The sequence below is a fragment of the Xenopus tropicalis genome, chromosome 2 (assembly GCF_000004195.4).
Source record: "Xenopus tropicalis strain Nigerian chromosome 2, UCB_Xtro_10.0, whole genome shotgun sequence".
NCBI lineage: Eukaryota > Metazoa > Chordata > Amphibia > Anura > Pipidae > Xenopus > Xenopus tropicalis.
In genome coordinates, this window is record NC_030678.2 from 43,830,574 (window position 1) to 43,851,019 (window position 20,446).

The following is a 20,446-nucleotide window of genomic DNA, read 5'->3' on the forward strand; positions in this document are numbered from 1 at the left end:
TGGGGAGAAGTTAGTATTATTTAAAAAAAATAAAGTTGGCGATTTGCTACAGGAAAGGGGGCTGTACAACATACTAGGTGCTATAGTAGAAGCCTTTCCTTGCTCTTTAAGTAGCCAATTATAGCTCCCCAACCCTTTTTCCATTTAAATGTGGCTCATGGGTATAAAAGGTTGGAGATCCCTGCTCTACATCATACTAAAAGTTCTCCACATAAAGACCATGGACTTGCCTCCCAAGGAGAGACTGATTTTAAATCACATTTTTGTGGTTACCAGGTGTAAAATAGCAGAAAATTGGAAATATAAAATAATTCCAAAGATTGAAGATATTCTTAAAACTGTAGAGTTTAATCTCAATGCAGAAAAAACCTGGGCAATCAGATCAGGAAATTTACAGTCCTTTCTGGTGAGATCAAGTTTATTGCATTTGATATATCCAGATACTAAATTGAATGATCTTAATTAGAGGTTATAAATCCCATAAATCTAATAAATCCAATTCATCCTATAAACCCTCTCACAGAGATAGAGACTTTTCCAGTTGTGTACTCTGCATAACACAATAATTTATGAGCGAAGCGTACTGTTCTTAACTCTTAGCACCTGAATACAACTTCATTAGTTGTAGTATTAGGTGTAGTTGTAGTTTTTACTGTATGTATACTTCCTTATTGGGATATATCAATTTATTATAGTAAAAATATTGCTCTATATTTTTGGTGAAGCAAACGATACAGCTTGACTATGTTCAATCAATCCTTAGATGGATGCGACCCCTAGGATCTCAGTAGTGTCAGTTTATACGCGTTTTGCACATTTGAACTTATGCATTTTCAATGCGTGATTAGTATACGGGTATAAATATACGCGTACATAACAAATTTCTTAAGCAACAATATAAAATTATATTATATCATATTTTAACCAATACTGAATGTATAAATTTTAAACGGCTGTTATTATTTGTACTGCAGATTATTTTTCTGCATAATGTAAATATTAATGTTTGAAAATATTTTAATGCCTTTATTTGGCTATAATGTTTAAAAAGTCCCAATAAAAATTATTGAAACTACATCACACTAAAAGTTAAGTCAAAGGTGGACAACCCTTTAAAGCTAAGCAGTAAGATTTTAACTGTATAAAACACACTTGAAATAATCCCTACTCCAAAGATCACCTAAAATGTGTGATATACTATGCACGGACAGCCACTTCTCCCCCTCTATTTGTATACTACCTCTAATAGTATGTATGGATATTTTTCTTTATAGCACTACTTCTATACAAATGACTAGATTACAAACAGAGAATATAAAATAGTAAATACAAGAAACAAGAAATATATTTTCAATTAAGTGCTAAGCTTTAAAAAACATAGGAAGAAATAAGTCCCAGTGACCTCAAGCTTACCATCTAAGTGGACAAGCAACAAAATCTATTGGTCACATTAGGTTCAATTCTAGATTTAGATCTAGGTCTAAATTGTCGGTGTTTATCCACTTGTTTGGCAAGGTTGCCAGACAAGCAGATCTTTGCCTGATTTGTACATCCATACCAAGACATATGCGGGACCCATTGGGTGGAGGCCACATCAATTTAAACATACCCAATGGATATCTGGTCAATGTTCAGCCAAATATCATTTCCAACCACACCATACACAGGGAAACACATATTGTACATAGTCTATGAAAATTTCATCTTCTTAAACATACTCCTGTAACCTCTGAACAGGCAACCTTGGGACTTACTACACAGATTCTTTAAAGAATAGCTGTACCAAAAAAGGCCATTATTCATCGTTAAGCCAAAGCTCTCCCCCCATTTTACCTGTTTTAACTCAAATCTGAATCACAACATAGATAGGATTGAACCCTCTCTCCAGAAACAAAATAAAGCAATATTGCCATTTTGCATACCAAGAAAAACACGGACACCGTGCTTTTAGGGAATGCTCTGGTATGAAAGTAAGTCTACCAATTGCTATATGATAACAATGTATGATATAAATATTCTACAAGGCCAAACACCTCATATAATATACATACACATACACATATGTATACATATACATAACCAGTCTCTACTCCTGTATACCTCACGAAAAGGGTCTATTTGCCATAGCATATCATCTAGATAAATACTGTGATTATTCAATCGCTACTAAAGATTTCATTTTGGAAGCAACAGATAGTTTATTATATCACAATTTTGTTCAATTTGATGGCGTCTACTACCTTCAGAGATGTGGGACCTCAATGGGTGCGAAATTCGCATTTATGAAGGTAGTGACACCAACACTGAGGCCATTGTTGTCTATAAACATTACATAGATGACCTTATATTTGTATGGAAAGGTGAAGGGTCTATTTTTACCTACTTTTTAATTACAACAATTTAAATTTAACAGGCCACTTGAATGAGACTAGTATCTCTTTTTAAGATAACACATTTTCACATTTAGATTCAAAAGTGGTTACCATTATTTTTAAGGAAGAATACACAGGGAACACTGTATTACACGCAGCTTCCTGTCATCCAAAACATGTATTTAAAGGCATTCGTAACTTAGAAATACTTAAATATAAAACAAAAAAGAATAAAAATGCAGTTATGTTTATCACCCCATATAGTAGTCAATTTAATTCAGTCAAGTATATAATTAAGAAACATCTCCCTATTCTGTATAATGATCCTAAACTACGACATGTCCTAAGAGAGGGATGCAAATTAGTCAGTAGAAGAGCACTCACATTAGGTAACATGCTATCACCAAGTGAATTTAAACATGATAGAGTAAGAGGCAATTAGCTACAAGTGAAAGGGATGTATCGACGTGGGTCCTCACGTTGTATCACTTAATGTATCTGTATCAAAATGTTTCACGTACAAGTACAAGCACAGGAAAAAACTCTAAGATAAACAGCTACATTAATTGTAACACAACAGCTTCAGTGTATCTACTAACTTGTATGAAGTGTAATATCCAATATGTAGGATGCACAACCAGGCCTTTAAAAAAATTGCATAAGAGAACATATAAACCAGATTGCCTCTAAAAGCGAATTAACAACAGTGGGAAGACACTTTAAACTCTGTAATGGAGGAAACATATTTATGTTACGAGTTCAAGGCATTGATAAGGTTATTACAAATAATAGAGGAGGCAACATTGCAAAGAAATTATTAAAACTTGAAGCTAAGCGGATTTTTTTTGCTCAATAAACAGAAACCACAAGGACTTAATGTTAGGTGGGATTTGAGCTGTCATATATAACTTGCTCCTTTTTTTTCTTCTTTTCTCCCCTCCCTCTTCTTTCATTTGATCGCCCATTAATGTAAACTTAACTTAAATGAATTATTTATTGATTTGAACTTGATAAATCTAACAATTGATGTACATAATGGATGTTTGTATTACTTTATTGCTGGTGTATTTATATTGGTTTTAATTTTAATTCTATAAGGAAATGACATCATTGATGATGCTGCTTGCATATGCTTTTTAAACTGGAAGTGCCTTAGTATTGTGTGCCTATGAACACGTGTGCAGACACACGAAACGCGTTAGGCCTTGACCACCAATAAAGTTTTTGAATTTTTTATCCGCTTCATTGGAGTCCAACGAGTGCATGCTGTTTTGCTTTTGGTTTTGCAAACACCTCATATGCTTAATATTAATTCAGTATACCATTACAGATGCTAAAAATCATATGAATTCTTTATCAGATGTCAAAAACATTGATTTAAAATTAGATATAGATTGAACATAGTACGCAAGTTAATCTTGTCCCTTCTTTAACCTGTGATATGTATTGCAGTAAAAAATACATGAAACAATGTTACGATATGTGTTTAAATGGGTGGGGTTTGTGACCAGTGAAATCTGTGAGGAATTCAGGAGCACAGATAAAGGAATTTCACCATTTTTTTAAAAAATGTGATTTGAGTGCCCGTTTAAATCCCCCATGGGTTTTTTTTTCTTCAATATTTCAATTCAATTTTTTTAAACTGGAAAAGTGCACTTATAATGAGCGACCTGACCTACAGTGCTATTTAAACTATTCAATAAATAATGTATATTAAATTTATGAAAGAATGAAAAAAATACTTCAACTTTAAGCCAAACGGTTTACCTGTATGCATTTTTACATGAACAATATCATGTTTAATATTATCATTAAAAGAAAAGCGGATGCCCTTAACAGTATCTGTTCTAGAGTGTTTGCGATAAACAGCTTAGCAAGACACAAGAATCAACTCCATGTCAGATTGAAATGTGCTTTTATAAATAGAGTATATGGTTAAGTCATATGTATTACGAGAAAAGTGCCCAGCAATAACATGCATAAAAATAAAACTAGAAATCATTTAAACATAGCATCCTTTAGCATGAATTGAGAAGTCAGTAAAATATTTCATTAAGAAAACTACTTACATTGTTCTCATTGTCTTCATCACACATTGATTCATCTGCAAACTGCTGCCCATTCTGTAAATAACATTACAAAGACAATGTTTACCTTTCAGATGCATCATGTAGTATTAAAAGAACATCCAACTGACCTGGTAGCATTTATACTATGTGCATACCTTAGAAAACAACAGGTAATCAATACAGGCACATGTATAGCTGATATAGGGCCTGTAATATGTACAAAAATATACATAGTATGGCTAAAATATTCGCAATGTGTAACTCAACCTTCTCTTGAAAGTAACAACCAGCTTCAAATATGCTACTAAGGGAATCCACTATTATTGTACATGATTAATGGAGTCCTGTTTCATGCTAAATTTATTCTGAAATATTTTACCATGGTTCCTGGGAAATTTTGGCTTCAGCGATATGATATATAATATATAATCATAGAGGGGAAGTGATGTCAAGGTCAGAGACATGGCAGCCGCAACATATTAGAAAAGCAACTTAATTCAGGTAATAATTTCTTCCTTAAGAAAGAACATTTGTAAAAGGAAAAGGCATTCTACAAAAGGAGGATAAGACCTACATATGGTGTGTAGGTAGCCTAATTACCTTTCATTCTTTAAAGGAGAAGGAAAGGCTAATAAAGAGTTAATCTTAAGCTGCAGGCATAGCTTCAGCTGTCTCAATAGTGCCCTTAAGTCTCCCCATATTTCACCTGTTCAGAAGATCTGAAGCCAAACAGGAATAAAAAATGCCGAGCTGGATAAAGAGGATTCCCATAATGCATCACTCCCTCAGTGACTCTGTGACCAGGACACGTAAGGTGCCGCATGCGCTTTGCTGGAGAAGGCGGCACGCTCCCCTCCTCTCTTTGACACAGCAGCGCAGGCAAGAGGAAGCGAACGGCGGGGTGCGAGCGGTGAGGGGGGGTTAATCGGCACTGGGGGGTTGGGTGCGAGCGGCAGTGTTTGATCACGGGGTCGGGGGGAGGGTGTGCGAGCGGTGTAAGATGGCAGCTGTGACAGGCTGCAAATACACAAGTTACAAGCAAATTTTTGGGAAATGTGACCAGTATTTTAAAAAACAAATTTGGCGATTTACTTTAGGCAAGGGAGCTCTACACTATATTAAGGGCTACAGTAGTAGCCTTTCCTTGCTCTTTAAAGACAAAGCAACCATCCTTACAAAAATACTTTCTACAAGCAGATGTATTGTATAGTTATGGGGTGCTACTTTTGGGCTTTCTTCATATGCCGTTCCAGGTGAAGTGTAGTAGTGATTGTTTTGTTATTTGCACCTGTTGGGAGCAAATAATTTCCACTTACGGTGGCCATACATGGGCAGATTTTCGATTTTTTGGGTCCTTCAGACAGATTCTGCAGTTTATCTGACTGTGTATGGGCACCCCTCCCCCAAATGAGATCTGGCCTAAAATCATCTAAATCTCAATTTGGCAGGTTTGATTTTTTCATCAAATTGGGGATTGCTGACGCAGTCCCCAATCTGACTGTGCCTATGTCCGCCATTGTAATTCGACTGCTTGGCCATAGGGCCAAAGGATCAAATTAGACCAATATCACATATCGAGAGAATATTTGCTTGCTTGGCGACCTTGCCAAATGAGCAAATCCTCCCATGTATGCGCACCTTTAGACTGTGTGAAACAGCAACATCTTCAACCATTCTCTTAAATAAATAGACAAGCCTTTGAATTGACCATCACCCAGAAGTGACAGTATCCTTAATAGGCAGTTACAAGCTGAACAATATCTATTTCCCAGAGCAGCAAAGGCCATGCAATCTTACAAAAATGGACCACCAAATACAGAAGTTTTCTGGAAGCAACGTCAGCACATGCAAATCTCTGCAACACTGTCCCAACAGCTAGTGGAAAGACCAGAGGTTTTTAAAGAAGCAAAAATGACCTAGGTTTTACAATAGGATGTTTGACAGAAAGATTTTTACAAACACACGCTATAAACAATATTAATTCTCAGTTATTTGCTTCCCATCATTTGTGTATTTTTTCACTTAAAGGAGATGTAATCTCAAAAATAACATTTTACTCAATAAAAAAAAAAAAATTCCAAACAACTTCCCAAAAAAATTTGTTACAAATTTTCAGTGGTTTTAAAGTTGTAAATGTAATTGCGAGTAAATGAAGCATTTGCTTATACCTTTCTCCGCTACTAAGCCAGTGCTCCTCAAGCAAAGACAAGTCCATTATAATGAAACATTGTTTCAAAACTCATGACCATTAGATTATAGAAATATACTTTAGACTTTTCTCTTATGAGTAAAAATTTTATTTTTGGGTTGCAATATTAATATCAATACAACATCAAATATGCATTACTTCTGTTAGAATTCCATTTAATAAAACAACAAGAGCTGTGGATATTATAGTAAATACTATTTAAAATGAAACCAGTGTGTTTAATTTAAGCAGTCTTCTATTGCACCACGTATTTCGCAGCCACACAAAAACAAAAGAACAGAAAGTTAATTCTGCAAGTATATTAAAAAGTTACACAAGTTTCTATAAGCAAATTATGATTAGTATCCATATCTCATTAATTTCTTTTCAAATTCTCATTATTGAATTTTACAATTAATCCAACAGACTTTGAGAATTTACCCACAAAAATATTCATTTTATATTAACAATAAACAGAGCAGAAGCAACAGGGCTGTGTCGCACCCATGGCAGATTTCAGGCTGAAACTTTTTGGCCCTACATCCCACCCTATGTGCACAGTGAGGTCGTTTGACACCAACATATGTTCTAGCTCAATAAAAAAATACCTAAAAAGCATTTCATTCTAACAAGTTATAAATAATGTGACAATTCCAGCAATACCACTGATGGGCTTCATAGCTATAGAAGAAAACAGCTGTGAATCTGGGAAGGTGAGAATATCAATCTAATTAAGATTGGGCATAATTAGATATAATAAAGGACTGGTAATCTCTATTTGTGCATTCCAGCTGTTTTAGTTGGATCTGCATAGCCCATTTCCATTACACTAAAATTCAAGGGCTTATCCACAGAAACCTCAACTACCACCTGTTGATTTTAGTTTGAATGCATTATATGTTGTTTAATCCAAGGATTTTACCATCTGCTCCTAAACCATGTTTGCCATCTGGTGAGAACAGTGTTTAAAGGTGATCAAATTAAGCAAATAGATTAATGAAAACTTTCTCAGAGTAACCCTCTGAGCACTTTATATTAGTTTTCTATTTTTAGGTGGTTTCTGAGACATTACGGTATAAAGGTGCCCATACACGTTAAGATCCGCTCGCTTGGCGAGGTCGCCAAGCGAGCAGATCTTCTCCCAATATCCCCACCTACAGGTCGGCGATATTGGGCGAATTTAGGCTAATTCAGTCGTTTAGCCATGGGGCCAAATGATCGACTTAGAACGCTGGTAATAGGCGCAGTTGTTTCAGGGACCGCATCAACTAGCCCAATCAGACTAAATCTTTTAACCTGCCCGATTGATATCTGTCCAATTTCAGCCCGGATATCGGTCGGGCAGGTCCGTCGTTTGTGCCCCTACATGGGCCGATAAGATGCTGAATCGGTCTAAGGGACCGATATAGGCAGGTACAACCGGCCCGTGTATGGCCACCTTTAGACTGCAACTATCGGTTAAAAAACATCTTTAAAAATTAGAATTATTTGCTTATAATGGAGACTATGGGAGATGGCCTTCCCATAATCCGGAACTTTGTGGATAACAGGTTTCTGGATAATGGATCTAATACCTGTACTTAGAGAAGTACCCTGAAAAGTATAGATTAATTCCTTTTTTTGTGTTTATATTGTCTTTACCTGCCTCCACTTGTCTTTCAGACAAGATTTTGGTCAACCTGGATTGAGTACTGCACCACTGAGCACACAATTTACTAATTTTACATGTCCTTAACAAGTTCTTAAGCTGGCAGCTTCTTCTGTGGCATCTGCCCTTACAGCTGCAGGTTAAAGGAACAGTAACACCAAAAAATGAAAGTGTATAAAAGTAATAACAATATAATGTACTGTAGCCCTGCATTGCTACAACTGGTGTGTTTGCCTCAGAAAGACTACTGTAGTTTATATAAGTAAGCTGCTGTGTAGGCATGGGGGCAGCCATTCAAAGGAGAAAAGGCACAGGTTACTTAGCAGATAACAGACAAACCCCCATTATATGGGGCTTATCTACTAGTTATCTGCTATGTAACCTGTGCCTTTTCTCCTTTTTTCCAGCTTGAATGGCTGCCCCCATGGTTACACAGCAGCTTATTTATATAGTAGCTTTTCTGAAGCAAAAACACCATTTTTTTGCAGAGCAACAGCACGTTGTATTTTAATTACTTTAAAACACTTTAATTTTTTTATGTTACTGTTCCTTTAAGGCAAGATTGCTGTGCTTGTATTTTCCTTCCCAGCTTCTACAGTTTCACTTTTTATATAAAACTGCAGTTTGGAGAGCGTGAACCTGAATTTCTACAGAATTTTACAAAACAGTTATTATAGCACGACAGTAAAATTAAGTCATACACTGACTGCAAGGGGGGCAAGAGACCACAGGGAAACTGAAGCTACTCCATGTTTGGTCCTTGTGAGGTAAACTATTAGATTAACATACTTATTCCACTTCTTAGGTAAACAGTAAGGTTGAAACATTTCAAGCAACCTCTGAAACAAAGAACACATTTTAAATTTTTAGGTAGGCAACAATGATGGTCACCTTGAGATCCAGAAATTACTGGGACAACAGAGTGCAGATGCCAAAGATCAAATAAACAAAAGTGAATCGGAGGAATCAGCTCTGGAAAGTGGTGACAGGAAAATGTGACTTGGCAGTTACTGGCTGAATATAGAATTTTTTTTACACTTAAGCTGAGGACTGTCTTGTAAGCTTTTCTATTCTCTTTGTGTTTTTAATAAAACTACAGTATATTAACTTGAGAGTAACCTGTCTGTGTATATTACTGCCTCAGATATTACACGTGAAACTGTAAAGAAGTCCATTTCTGCTGTCTAAAAACATAATAATATAGTGAATAAGAGGTGAGAAAGAATTTGCTTTTATTCTACTATAAATACTCAGTAAAACACAACAGGTGCCTCACTTGCTAAGTTAAATGTTATCCATGAAATAAGAGTGGACAAGTAGAATTGCAGGAAGCCTGCTTGGTTTACCATGAAATAAACACTGAACAAAGCATAGCTCAGATGTGCAAATACCATTACTTCACTAAAAATATATCAACAATTGGTCAGTGTACTGTTAGAGGGGAATCTGGAATAAAGAGCAAACAGACTTATTCTAATAGAGAAAATAGGAAGAAATTGCATTAGTTTATTTTTAATAAAACTGTATATATACATATAATTATATATTATTTAAAATTTGCAGTGCAAATTCCATTGAAAAATCTATTGCTTACAACTGTAGGGTGTCTTACCCTAAAATTTGTAATTTGTAAACCCAGCATGACTGTTTTGCCTCCAATAAGGATTCATTATAGCTTAGTTGGGATCATGTTCAAAGTACTGTTTTATTATTACAGAGAAAAAGGAAATACTTTTTAAATATTTAAATTATTTGCTTAAAAAAGAGTCTATGGTTGCTGGACATCCCATAATTCTGAGTACAAGTTACATCAACACATTAAAGGATTTTGTACGCAATTAAATATATGCACAGTTACCCTACACCAGTAAAACCTGTGAGTTTGCTTTCAAATAATTTATATAAATAAGCTGATGTGCAGCCATGAGGTTCTTACATAGGAAGATTAATATTAGTCAAACGGCATTTGTGGCTATTTCATATAAAAACAGACCATTTATTGGCAAGAAATGCAAAATAAATAAATGAATATTAATTTTATGGTGTTACCAGCCCTTAAGTATATGGGACCTTAACAGAGAAAAACAAAAACTCTGTCTAGCAAGCTGATAAAAGGATAGGCTGTTCTTTCTGACTGATAAAAAGTAAGAAATTCAATGTCAAAGAATTTGCACCGTGTCTCATACTGGTCTGTAGTAGAGCAAACCACCAAATGAACAAATTTATATTAAATATAACTAGTTGTCAGAACAGAAAAGAACATTGGAAAACCAACAATCTACTTACCGCTCTTATATTCTCAAGACTAAATCTAAGGAAGATCATTCTGCTGAGCCTTTGCTCCATTTTTAAGACGTAGATGAATTACACATGCATCCAAGACTCACGCTACATATACTATAAAAAAAAGGCTAAAATGAAGCCGTATCACTTGTTTTATAAGAAAGAAGGTAAAAGGATCATCCGTTGCCATGGAAGCCATCAATGAATAGTAGGAAATCTGTTTCTTATATGATTCCCTGTGGTAGCAGACAGATTCACCATGGTAATAATTTAAAAGAAGGTGTGATTATGGATGTACAGGGAAAAAAAATAACAATAATATAAATTAATTAAAAAAAAAAAATATACAGGAATATCACATGACCACTGACCCAACCAATCAGCAGTTTCTGAAAGAGGTAATTTATTTAAACATACAGAACAAGTTTTCTCTTTAATGGCTATTGTTTTTAAACCACTTTTCCTGTCAGGTACGAGAGAGAAACTGCAGTGTCACAAACTAATGCTTGGTTAAATTACCCCACAGTCAAAATAAATGTTTTAGTTTAATCCAGTAAAAGCAGCAGCCATTGCTGCTTAGGTATGTAGTCTCCTGAATGGCAATATGTCCTTCCCATAACTTGCAGTTTTCTTGATAACTGGTTTCCGGATAAGGGATCCCATAGCTATGAATATATGAATATAAATAGTTATTTCTAGCCGTCAAAGCTAGAAATAAGATAATGTACCATATAAGATACAACTTTTAAAACTAAAAAGATATAAAAAGAGAAAAAAAATATCCCCTTCTGGTTTGAGCATTTTGCACCAAGTTAAATGGGAAACAGGCAGCATGATACAATAAATCATGTTTTTCTAAGAATACCTATGTTCCTATAACAATGCTGTAAAGCAGTTAATCCTCTTACTCATAACAGACACCAGAGAATAATCCGTAAATCCATAAATGATATTCAAAACACATGTAAGCCTAAAAAGAATGTAAAGAAAACACAATTTATTGCATGTAATTAAAATAAGAATATGTTAAAAACAATTTTGCAGATCATAGACAAACAGATCTAACTTAGAACATTAAATAGTATTTCTTGACAGAATCAGCCCTGTTTTACATGTGAAAGGCTTTCATCTTAGAGGGAGCTGCATTAATTAATAAAGGTGGCAAAACAATCCCATTAGGTTTATTTAAATGTTTGTTTTTTTAAGAAGAATTAAAGGAATTGTTTACCTTTAAATTAAGTTTTAGCATGACACAGCCATTGATATTCTAAGACAATTTGCAAATGTTTATTTTTTATGGATTTTCAGTTATTTGGCTTTATGTTTCGCAGCTCTCTAGTTTGCGATTTCAGCAGCTATCTGGTTGCTAGGGCCGTGTTTACATAATAATGATAAAATTGTAGCCTCACAGAGCAATAGGTTTTTTTGGCTGCAGGGGTCAGTGACCCCCGTTTAAAAGCTAGAAAGATGTAGAAGAGAAAGGCAAATAATTCAAAAACTATAAAAAAAAATGAAGACCAAGTGCAAAGCTGCTAGGAATAGAATTTTTTTTATAATATACTAAAAGTAACAAGGGTGAACCACCCCTTTAAAATACAAGTCAACTCAACTCTACTGGGGGTGCCAATATTAAGCTCAGCGTAAATATATTAGCTTACTTAAGATGCCAGAACAATGTTCCTATTTGCTGAAAAGTTTATCAGCCCAGAATACTATGCCTTGAACACCTAGCTCTCTCTGCTGTTGTACTTGGGAACCTTGGTCCTTTCCTGAATAGTATGAATGTGCAGTAGAGTAAAAATGCGAAAAAAAACTTTAAAGGAGACGTATCATGTTAAAATTATGAACGTACCAATAAATTATACCCCTCTAAATATAGAAGGATTGTGCATGAAAAAGTTGTGTTTCGGACTGATTGAGAAATTCCCCCAAAACCCTACTAGTCCTGCCCATCTGTTCCACTTCCTGCTGGCTGAATTCTCTGGAACTGTAGCCTGTCTTTGGTTGTGTGACTGCAGGGCTGTGATTGGCTATTCCACTCCTACTGTGCTTCTGGCAGGGACAGTTAATAAACGCCCACCCCTCATTTGAAACCCAATAGGATCTATAGGAACCTCCAATAAATGGGCCATTTTTACAGATTGTATTTATTTTAAGAGCAAAGTAAAACCAGTACCGTATATGATTCATAACCGCCTACAAGATTAGAGTTTTTTTTTCTTTTATCCAATATGTCTCCTTTAACTTCAAAGTTCAGATTTTTTTAATGTACTGTGCATGCAGGCTCTCCAGAACAGTAAAGAGAATAGCAGGTACATTGGTAAAGATGGCGATGCACTGTAGCCTGTGTTGGTGCACTTTTCAAATAAACACTGACCCCCCATCGGTCACACGAAAGATCGTTCCCACCCTCCACAGACGTTCAGGGCTGAATTGTCAGATATGGAGGTAGAAACAATAGGATTTCTACCTCCTTCTGAAGGCCCTGAAGGCAGATTTTGCGCAGGCGCCTTCAATGGCGCCCGATCAAAATCTTTTAACCCACCCGATCGGCAAGTCGACAGATATCAGCAGTTTTCTGCCAAACACGCACCGAATATCATACAAAACGAGGTTTTGACAGATATCAGCAGTTTTCTGCCAAACACGCACCGAATATCATACAAAACAAGGTTTTGTACGAAATTATCGATGCATGTATGGCCAGCTTAAGGCTATGAATTTTATTCACTAAGGGTACCTACCATATTGCAATGAGAACTAAATAAAAAGCTTAATAAAAGAATTAGGCTAGAAATGCTGTACAAAGGCAACCACAGAAGTTGCCCCCCTACAGATCCCTATGATCTTTTCTGCTACAGTTCCCCCACATGCTTTGTGCTGCTGTCAGTTACCTGAGCTTGGGAAATGTACCCATAATATACTGTATATATAAAAAATGAAACTCACAATAAACAGCTAGCTAGTAATTTATATTTTCATTACACGACAGCTCAGAAACTAGAAGAATCTGTATTTGAAATGAATAATCATTCGCCCTGTAGTTTTACCTTCTATGGCATGAAAACTAAAATTTCACCTTGATGATGTTACAACCCCTAAGCTTAGCTTCTCAACAGCTGCCCAGAAAACAGTGAGCATGTGGAGTGTCACTGACACGACTAACAAAATCCAAGATTCTGACCCACTGTGCACAATTTTGAAGGTTTAAAATTATTACTGTTATAGAGATTCTGAAACTTTGGGCAGTGCAGTAAGTCCAGTATATAAAATATGGCATTTCAACCCTTGCTGGGTTTTTAGGTTTAGTCCTGTTCTAACATATGGTAATGCAACACAACTTGTAAATTTCAGAAGCTTTCCATTTGAGCATTGCAAAAAGACTTGGGCACTATAGCAAAACTATCCAAGACATAGCATATAAGGTGCAATGTAGATTCAATTTAAAGTCATCAGAACAGTTTGATCATACATCAGTTCAAGTTGGTGACTGCAAAACTCTGACTATTGTGCAAATATATATTTGCATTTATCTGTAACACGGATATGAGTTTGGAGGGGCTGACCAAACACTGCAACTCATTTATAAACATTGGGCAAATTTGTACTTGGGCATTAACCCATAGCAACCAATCTTTGATTAACTTTTTTCAACCAGTTGCAGGTAGAACAGTAAAAAGAAAACGGGATGCCACGGGATACTGCGCAGGTGCAAATTTGACCAGTGTTAATGGATGACCCACAGAATCTATGTAATTATGCCTTTTTGGGCCAAAATCTGCCTGTGTGCATGTGGATGCTACTGTTGCCCAGACAATTACTGTTTTTTGTTTTTTTGTTTTTTTTTAAATGGGTTTCATTTTAGATCATCAAGGGTCCCCAAAGGTGTCATATTGTTTCTATAAAGAGATAATGTCCCTTTGCATTTAATAATGTGTTCAATGTAAGTTTTAGTTAAGGAGTATGAAGACAAATAATTAATATCCCTAGCAAAATAACTACATAGCAATATAATTAAGCACTTTCTTCATTTTGCAGAACAAGAAGTTTATTTTCTTCTAGTCCTCCATCAAAGAAGCAGAATATGGCATGCTTGTAGAAAGAAGAAGCATTCTGACAGCAAATCCAGGATTAATTCCAATTTGTTCCTCTCGGAATACATATACAAGGCATAACAAGAATAAAATGCACTTTTTTGTTGAGGCAGTGTTAAAGAGATACTGACACCAGAAATTAAACCTTTTTTTTACATCTATCATAAAAATGTCTTTGCATTCTGTTTATAATTTTGCCATAAAAGTATTTGTCCGATGCTTTGACATTACCTATCTGATCTCCCATGTTCCTCTATGAGGGGGCTGCCATATTTGTGCAGCAGTAGTTCATTAACTTTAGAAGCTATAATTGATACATTGAAAAAGGACAGTCAGGCTGGCAAAATAATCAAATTTAGGAAATTCAAGTAACAATTAGTTACAAAAGCAGCCCTATCAGTGAAAAATGATCAACATGACCTATATGTAACTTTTATGTAGATATTCATAGAGTTGTTTTTGGTGTCAGTATCACTTTAATGCATATTGTTTTTCAAATGTCTGGGTATACAGATTCTGGACTAAACAGCCTGAGTGATAAATATCTAGAAGAAAGATGTGTATTCTTAAAAAAAAAAAAAAAATGTGCTCACTAAGAGCCTCTTAAAAAAAAATCAATATTAATTTACAAAGCGGGTGTGTGTGCATGATATAGATATGCTGCACCGAGCTTGTCAGATATAAGTCAGGGAATCACTATTTCTTGACCTTTGCTACATTTTAACATTCCCACTACATGAAGGCAACTTTCAGGTCTTGTCACTCACAGAATGTCAGAACGACAAATATTGTTAAACAGCATACACTGTATTAGATACAGCTGTCTCTCTTGTCAGCTATGTGTTATAACCCTACCCATCAACAACTGAGAATGCTCTCTCATAGATGCAAGTGTATATACAAAAGGCTCTACGTTTATATTGGTACGATACAGGTATAAGATCCTTTATCTGGAAACCTGTTATCCTTATTGGAGGCAAAACAATACTATTAGGTTTCAGTAATGTTCAAATTACTAGTTTCTAGTAGAAAAAGGTATTAGGACCCAAATTACGGTAGAGATCCCTTATCTGGAAACCCCCAGGTCCCAAGCATTCTGGATTACAGGTCCTATACCTGTACACACAAATATATGCATGTGCAAGTGAAGGCATATACACGTCCAAAGACATTTTTATGTAGTATGCTAGCAATCATCAAAAAAGTAGTATGAAGATCCCTGGATGCTCTCCATCCTTTCCAGCAAACTCATCAACGCCCACGGATGATGTAGCAACATCCAAGCGGCTGAGAAGCAGCTGACAAATAATATGATCATACATCCCAGAGAACTGTATTCAACAATGTATACGTGGAGAGTGATAAACACTGGTAATCTATATTGTGCCACTTTAAAATAAAAAAGAAAACGTGTTTAAGATATACAAAATAAAAATATAGCATACTGAAAGCCCCTTTGCTTAGAAATGCTGCCTCCTCCATCCCAGAATTCCCTATTTGGTGGCAAATACATTCAGCAATGGTCATCAGGTTACAGAGGAATAAGGAGAAAAACGTCAGAGAAAGGTCAGGAATAGAATATTTTGTTGGCTCAGTAAAAGAATGAGAACAGCAATAGAAAAAAAGAGAAATTTGCGTGCATACACATAAGTAATTAGTTAGCAATATATTGTTCAATGGAATCTGCATTGTGAATTGTAAATATTATATATATAAAAAAAATATTTGCATATTTACATTTGAGACCCCCAACCCAGAGTGCATATAAAATATAGAAAGCTTTCCAGAAAATCACAGTAATTTTACTGACCAAACCAGCTCTGTAGCTTTCAAAAGTGACTGCAGAGACAACTAAGAAGAGAGCAAAGATTGATGCACAGGAAGAGGCAAGAGACAGTTTATTTAGGGACTTCCTGTACACCCAAGAACACACAAATACTAGAAGTGCTTCAGCTTCCCACCAGTTACTAAAAGATGATTTCCTAGGTTCCGCTAGAGGTGGCGTGGGCTATGCAGCAATACCAATAATCTGAGTCTTTAGTGTGCATTACCCCTTTAGGTGGTTTTTGAGAAATATGTTTGTGTTTACTAGAAATGATACACACTATATTTATAAATACAGGTGCAAAGATACAATGTATTCTGTTCCATTTCCTTTGTTTTGGATATAAAACAGATGAGCATACAGCTTAAGCTGCTGATGTACAAGATTTCAAATGTTAAACATATAAATTATAAAGCCAGGTTCTATATATCAAACACACTACCCAAACAGGAACAACTGATCCCAAATGAACCGATATGTGTGTGTAATTAAACTGTAAGGCAGACGTATGCGCCATGCCTTAAATTGGAGGTTTTATAAAGACAATGAGTATTAAACTTGCCAAATTATCTTGGAACGCTTCCTGTCAAATTACTGAACGGCATTGGCTGCCAGCACTTTGTCACATCGTCACTCCTTTCCTAGCCCTCAATTAGTCATTCAACCTTGAATCTCTAAAATCTCCTTTACCTGCAGCGCAGTACCTTTGCTCTGCTCACTTGCACACTATCAGGCACTGCCCTGTGTGCTTTCCTTCATTTCACTTCTAGTCCCTGCAGTATAAAGTGAAAGACACCTCCCTTCGTCCTTCTATATTTACAACAGAGCTTATGTCTTAATTGCCCACATCTGCACATTACAAAACCTACAAATGCCAGTCTCTTGCAGCCTCTTATCTACAGAAACATTCCTGTTGCAAGGCATAAATACGTGCACTAGCACAATTTTTTTTATTTGGTCTAACTGCCCTTTAGTGAATGGCACAAAATAAACCCCACTTGGTCTATCACTAACTATAAAAGGTAGGGGTGGGTTTCCAAAGGCAGGGGAGACAAGTACAGACCTGTACATGGCTACATTCTGCCATTTGCTGCCAGTTTTCTACCAGTTCTTTCAGCCATTATGAATAATGTGGAGAATTATTTAGAGGGTTAATGAGATTCTATTAATAGAATGTAAACATTCCGAGAAAGGGCTGGAATTCTAGGGTCATATACATGCAATTTGTTATCCAATAACCAATTTAGCTATAACGTACATTACTAATTCTATGGCTTCACACAATATTATAGGAGGCTGAACTCTTACTTAATAAGAAATAGACAAAAACACATAAAAGAAAAGAACTAAAAATATAAATGCGTCTTAAATCCACTACCTCCAGGTCCTTAAAGGGCAACCCCACCCAAAAGTAACTTTCCATTCTACATTAAACATTTTCAGTGGCTTTATAGACATCTCTTAATGTTATCAGTTTCTGACTGTTGAAACAATGTAGCAGGTCAACTCTCCAGGTTTGTTAAGGAGCTGGAGTCAGAACCAGAAAGGCAAAGGATTCCGTTTTCAATAGCAATTATGCTTGAAAATAACTTTTAACTAAAACGTTTAATGTATATTAGTTAGTTGTTCAGAATAGCATTTTCTATTATTATGCAAAAAAAAAACATTTTCAGCGTGGAGTTCCCCTGTAACTCAATTGCTACTTGGCATTCCCCACCAAGAGCTGTCAGTGAGTGCTGCAAGATGGAAAGAGTTAAACAGCCCAGAGATAGTTATGTTCTGGCACTCCCGCTATTGTGTTACTACTACTCCCAGCATCCTCTCAGAAACGCAGCTGGTAAGAAACGGAGCTGCTAAAAGTTGAAGCTGGAGTGCCAGGGAGTCTGTACTACTGCCCGAACTAGATAGCCCGAAGCACTCACACTTTCATACTCATTCGGGATGGAAAGAGATAAGTGCCGATCAGGCGGAACCCTTCCCTGTGAAAGGACTGTGTCCCCTTCTCTCTCTGGCCGAGATACCCGCACCTTCCATTATTTGTATCTTACCTCGCTTCCCACTTTCTGCACCGGCACTTTCTGCCACGGGTCTGCCAGCTGCGCCAGCGGCATCTTTTCAACCCGATGTGATTCCAGCAATTGTCCCCAAAAATCACCAAAGTGACCGAGCTCCAGTCCGCCCCCCTAGAGTCACCGTGAGCTGTCCGGTACTGCGCGGCAAGCCAGAACCACTCCAGCACAGCTCTTCTCCCTTCTCTCACTCACACAGATCTTTACTTCCTCTCACAACATGGCGTCCCCAGCGGTACCTGCCGCTCGCAGCAAGGCACGGTGCGCGTCACCCCTACGTCACATGCAGTGGGCGGCCTTCCCCTCCCTTCAGTTCGGAGTACAGGTGACAGTCGGGGGAAGAGGATTCTGGGTAAAATTGCGTCATAGGCGGAATGCCTGCCCTCCCATGTTAGATGAGTCTCCGGTTACGCAAATGAATAAGGTTTCAGCTAGACGCTGTGTCGTGGTTGTGTGTGGGTATATGTGTGGGTATATGGGTGGGTATATGGGTGGGTGAGCCCCGGTTCCCAGCCTTGACTTCCGTTCTTGTATACAGATTCATGCCTTTTTACACTCCTTCGATAAAGAAAGATTTGGCCAGTGTTTGTAGCTCATGTAAGCTTTGCTCATGCCTTCAGTGGATGTAAGGGAAATGCAGTGCTTATTCTATAAATGTAATATCTCCGGTCTCTCTCTCTCTCTGTGAGTGACAGCTTTCTTTCTCTCGCAGGATGTCTCTCCGGCAGTCTGTACCTTGCGCAATTTGTGCGTGTTATCTCTTACATAGGGGCATATTTACAGAGGTTGGCATATTGTTACCGAAAATAAAAATTTGCCACAACGTTGGCAATTTACTATAAAGGATTATAATTGTTTGTGAATCGAAACAAAACATTAACCTCATTTCGCCAAGGTAAAAATTTTTCTAGTGTGAAATATTTGCCAATTTATGAATAGCGCAGGAACGAATGCTAGCCAAGAGAAATGGCTCCAGGTTTAGGCTAGCAAACTTCCATTATAATGACACCTTGGCCACTTTGCATCTCATTTTCTATGTTATCTCTTCCATGCTAATATCCCACATGTCATTTATTCTCTAGCAAATTTTAACCACTAGAATTGTACAGGGAAAATACAATGCTTTAAAAGAGTACTTATGCCAAAAGAAAATTTGTACTTATGATTTTTTAGTAAATATGAGATGTTTTGTGAAAATATGCCACACTTGAGCAAGGGGGATCCCCAACCAATATGTTGCGCATCAACTTTTTATTGTTGCTCCTGACTTGGGGGCAAGATTTGGTTGAATAAAAACAAGATTTACTACCAAATAAAGCTTCCTGTAAGCTGATAGTGTGCATAGAGGCTGCCTAATAGCCAATCTTAGCCCTTCTTTGGCACCTACATGAACTTTTATGGTGCTTGTGTTGCTCCCCAAGTCTTTTTACATTTGACTGTGACTCATATGTAAGAAAGTTTAGGGACCCCTGCCAGCGTTGGTAGTTAGGAGAGGGTCCTATGACGTGATGCTTGCAGTTTCCAGTAACAAATAATTACCTGCTTAAAGGGGAAGGAAAGGCTAAGTCACTTGGGGGTGCGAAAATGTTAGGCACCTCCAAGTGACTTAGATCTCTTACCTCGTACCCTGGGCTGGTGCCCCTGTTAGGAGAAAAAAGCACCAGCCCAGGGTATCTGTAGGAAGCGCTTCCTCCTTCCTTTATCTTCTGCCGGCGAAATCCGTCGGCCGGCGCATGCACAGTAGAGTGAAAAGCCGACTTTCTTGTTTAAGTTCGGCATTTCACTCTACAGCGCATGCGCGCGCAAGAGAAAAGGAAGGAGGAAGCGCTACAGCTACCCCAGGCTGGTGCTGTTCTCTCCGTACATGGGCACCAGCCCGGGGTAAGAGGTAAGCGATC

General features: G+C 36.9%; 1 protein-coding gene across 3 annotated transcripts in view; it reads right to left on the reverse strand.

Annotated features, from left to right (window-relative positions):
* Window positions 1-18,909, reverse strand: part of rps6ka3 (ribosomal protein S6 kinase A3) — a 56,951-nt gene extending 38,042 nt beyond the window's left edge. Inside the window, exons 1-2 of one of the 3 annotated variants that reach the window (XM_031896744.1) lie at window positions 18,528-18,909; window positions 4,442-4,495 (exon numbers count right to left, since the gene is read on the reverse strand). In XM_031896744.1, the coding sequence (XP_031752604.1) occupies window positions 4,442-4,495; window positions 18,528-18,590 (117 nt within the window). In that variant the 5' untranslated portion in view covers window positions 18,591-18,909. The remainder of the gene's footprint in view (window positions 1-4,441; window positions 4,496-18,527) is intronic. The other 2 variants (XM_031896743.1, XM_031896745.1) reach the window with 2 other exon arrangements.
* Window positions 18,910-20,446: the final 1,537 nt, after the last annotated feature.